The 4383-nt window shown below is 36.0% G+C and overlaps 1 protein-coding gene across 1 annotated transcript; it reads left to right on the top strand.

Moving 5' to 3' along the window:
* Positions 1–209: 209 nt before the first annotated feature.
* On the top strand, positions 210–967 carry LOC116173033. Its single transcript, XM_031490320.1, has 2 exons — positions 210–333; positions 389–967. The coding sequence occupies exons 1-2, from the start codon at positions 226–228 to the stop codon at positions 749–751; spliced, it is 471 nt and encodes a 156-aa protein (XP_031346180.1). The 5' UTR covers positions 210–225; the 3' UTR covers positions 752–967.
* Positions 968–4383: the final 3416 nt, after the last annotated feature.

Below are 4383 nucleotides of genomic sequence, written 5' to 3'. Positions count from 1 at the left end.
ACTATTGCATTGTAAATAGTTACTCCCCAAAACAGGATGTCGGAAATTCTGATTTTTATACCTTTCGTCCGTTGGGTGAAAGTTAAAACTTTTCCTCACACCTTGCTATTTCTAGATTGTGCGCGCCATTTAGAACCAATTCTCCTGATCTGGCAACGTTTAAAACGATTGAACGTGTTACTGAAAAAACTTGATAACCAACGCATCCATACACTAAACCACATTATGATGATTGTGTGTTTTCCCTGCATTCAGTACGCCACAATGGGTGCAACAGCAAAGGTATTATCTACTTTTCTCTGTTTGATTACCACGTGCATAGCATTAAATTATGTATGTATACACCATGATATTTCAAACAGACTGATTATAACCAATAACCGTTCAGATAGTTCCAGAGAACCTTCGAGTAGCATGGTATGGTATAGTAGAACCACACGAAAACCCCTGCATTTGTGAAACGCGCGTCGACCTAAGATTTGCTCGAAGCATAATTTTGAAAACCGAATTTCCCGACAACTCTCGTTTGAAGTGCTACATGGGATGTACAGCGGGTCGTATGAATTTCCTCGACATGGCCACGGGCGAATGGAGCGCGAAGGAGATTAATCGACAAATGGCAGGTGTCACGTACAAGCTTGCAAGTAATTGCATCAATCAGACAGCAGGAGGATCAGATTGGTGTCAGAGATCTATTGACATATTTATGTGCATTGTTTACGGTGTTACCGTTCCAGTAATAGATTACTGATATGCCAATAGACTCAGTACACCTTATCTGGATGGAGTTGGTTATTTATACAAGTAGTATATTTAGTCGTGCTTTCACTGCAAATGTACCCAAGTAAAGTAACGATCTATCTACAAACATCATCTATAATTACTTAAGTAGTGATGCACACTACACCACAAAGAGTTTCTTATAATAAGTAAAACGTATCAATCGCAATTTCTTCTTTCTAACAATCCGTAAGACAAATTACCAAACTAAATACGCAATTCGTCACTGTTTGTGTTCCAGAAGAACGGGGTTATTTCATTGAGCATGCAGTAACATTATTCCGTCATTCAGTTAGATCCATCGCCGAACGGAATCTACATGAGCTCCGAGCAATATAAAAGGATCGCCCAAAGGAATTTTGCCGTAACTATCCTTTAATGAAAAATACTTTAATACGGATGCGGATGTTCTCCGATACCGCCTAAAAGAAGTGAATAATCAGCGTGTTTGCAACTCGTAGAAATCTGGTGGAGGTGTAGGTAATGCAACCTAAAAATGTTTCCAGTGCGGTTGCTCTCATTGTAACAAGATGTTCATATCGAAATGTGGTTTAAGTTGAATTAAAATCGCTGAGGGACGTTCATTATCACACGTTTACTTTCTGCTCGTATCATATCATAGGGTTCTGAAACTGTGAAATTGCCTTAAAATTTCCTTCGCAGAGATATCAAGGTAGCAAAAAACTAACATAAAATCACGCTCTTAGGATAGCCTCGTGAGAATATTCACTCATTTGGACTTTCGGTAGTGATAGTAATACAATCTTCTATACGGGGTGGCACAAGAAACGAAACGGACTCAATAACTCGCAAGGAAAACATCTTTTACTTCAAAATCTACACACCTGGTGGTAAGCAGGGTTGAGGTCCCTTTAATAATTTTAAATTGAACGTTGGGTCAAGTGACACATCATTAGGGAAATGGTCTTAATTTCCTACACGCTTATGGTTTAGTCTTTTCTGTTATAGTGTGCAATAAAATTGAATTGTAGGATAAGCCAAAAAAATACTATGCTACATTGTGACCTTTTGTTAATAAATAGTTGCATGGCTCGCGTCAAACTGCTAAAACCTTTTGTACAGCTCAAGACTTCAAAAAGGGTAAGAAAAATTGTTTGGAAAAGCACTTTAAAGCATAAAAATTTGTTCATATAGTAATTGAAATTTAATATATGGTTGAAACATTTTGAAATTTGAACTTACCTTAATTGAGCGTTTTCAACAACAAAATTTGCGGAAGAAGCCCGAAATTTTCTACAATCTGAATAAGAAGTTCAGTTCATTTCGTCAAATGTGAAGTTATGTTACTTCATATCAGGATTATTTTTATGTTATGGGAGTGCTTTACTTCAAGCTCTTAAGAGGTTATGTTAACATTTTTCGACGATGTTTTGCAGATATTTCGTTTAAAATATTAGACAATGTTGATGGAATACCATGCATGTGTGTGTAATTATATCACAGTAGCAGTTATTTACATGTTTTACATAATTCATGTGTAAATTATTTACAGAAGAGCAGCATTTTATCCATGCTTCATAATTATAGTATTTTACATTATTAGCCAGGTAAGTGAGTTTTTACTGGCGATAGGAGAAGTTGACTGGCGAGCCGTCAGACGAGACTGTCATCTCCTAGAGCCAGTAAAAACTATTACCTGGCGTATAATGTTCAATATTTTATTTGTTACTCATTTATAAACAATAGTAAACGTAAATAATTAGTTCTTAAATTGATCTTGAAGAAATGTCTAAAATATCATGTTATCCATGTAACAGAGACTTCGCATTAATTCTGTCCAATCGAAATTACTAGATTACTGACTTGTAAAATTTTTACAGGTCAGCTGTCAGTTTTACAAGTCAGTAGCGTTTAAACATGACGTTTACCCGTTTGCGTTTTATCTTGTTAATCAACGTTTACAACTGAGTAACAAATAAAAATATTTACAAATTCAACACATGACATAACTATATTTTAACTCGTTTCATTAACTCAACAGAACGAGAACTCGGTGCGAAAAACACAGCCCATGGATGATGCAAGGATGCCCCTTCCCCTCACGGTTGTGCAAGGCTGTCGAGGTTAATCGGCGGTTCATAGGAAAAAAGTGTTCGATACAGAAAAGGCGGTCCACAGAAGTGTCCTTCCTCTTCGGATGTGGAATGAGGTCGAGCCTAATCGGCGGTTCATACGGAAAAAGCGTTCGATACAGAAAAGGCGGCCGAGGGAAGATGCGCGAGGTGTCGTTTCCTCTCGGATGTGGATGTGGATCGTAGCTCGGGGTCCGTATAAATCAACCTACTCTTTGGTATAACGCTATACAGGGTGGTGACTTGCGTAACGCATCATAGGGATTTCAATGTAAAATTCATAACATGCGATTATTGGCTCCCCAAATTATTTTAGAGCAAAAATGTATTAAGATTTTTTGTAGAAAAAATTTGTTTACACCAATCAACCGTATTAGTTTTCAATTTTTTTCATGTAAAGACGGAGAATTGGAAAAATAAAACCCGCATCTTTCTCAATAATCTGCGATGTCATGGAATTTTCTAAAACAAAAAGATACTTATCCAGTTATCAATTAGCAGCAGTTCGACATGGGTTTTATGATCGACTGGGTTACTGTATTGCAGTTAATGGTGACTTATTCGAACATTTATTGTAAATTGTTATATCAGGAAACCGTTTTTAGTAATTTGGTCTTTCCTTATGTTGAATTCGCTGTTCTAAATATAATACTTTTTGATAAAATTTGATTTGTTTTATAGCAGACATTCCATGGCATGACGGATATTGGCGTAGTTGTTGTATTATAAAATTCCATGGCATCAAAGATTATTGAAAGAGATGTGGGTTTTATTTTCCAATTTTCCGTCTTTATTATGCAAAAAATTGAAAACTAACACGGTTGATTGACGTAAAAAATTTTTTTCTACAAAAAACCTTAATACGTTTTTGCTCTAAAATAATTTGGGGAGCCAATAATCGCATGTTATGAATTTTACATTGAAATCCCTATGATGCGTGACGCAAGTCACCACCCTGTATACCCATCATTTGATTTAATTTTAATACAGTTCATATTCGAACATTCGGTCTGAATCGAGTCGGATTGACCGAAAAACTATTAAAAATTGGTGAGCACAAAATCACAAGATTTCCTAGGAAGAGGACGAGTCAAAATCGTTAATTTGTTGTTTGAGGCGATTTGTTAGGAGTTTGTCGGGAAACGAGTTGCAATTTGTGCTAATTTGTTCGATAATTTGGAATTGAATTTTTCGCGAGTTTTGATAAAAATGCAACAGCTCAATAGAAAACGTGAAGATATCCAAGCCAGAATCATGAAAATTGCTTTAAACTTTAAACAATAAACAAGCTTTCAGGTTTTTGATGAATACCTCGAGATTACTACGAAAATTGCTGAGGAAAATGAATTGGCTGGGAAAAAGTTTGCTGAAGAAATTGCTAAGATATTTGATGAGCAGACGGGTCATTGGGAAGCTTTTTAGCGCCATCTCTCAATTGATGTGAAACTATTAGGAGTGGGAAATTTAAAATTATACAGGTTTATCCTTCGTAAAAATGAATCTGAAGACA

Source organism: Photinus pyralis, unplaced genomic scaffold, assembly GCF_008802855.1.
Source record: "Photinus pyralis isolate 1611_PpyrPB1 unplaced genomic scaffold, Ppyr1.3 Ppyr1.4_LG6, whole genome shotgun sequence".
Taxonomy (NCBI): Eukaryota; Metazoa; Arthropoda; class Insecta; order Coleoptera; family Lampyridae; genus Photinus; species Photinus pyralis.
Note: the sequence above shows the minus strand (reverse complement) of the source record. Positions and strands in the feature narration are given on the sequence as shown.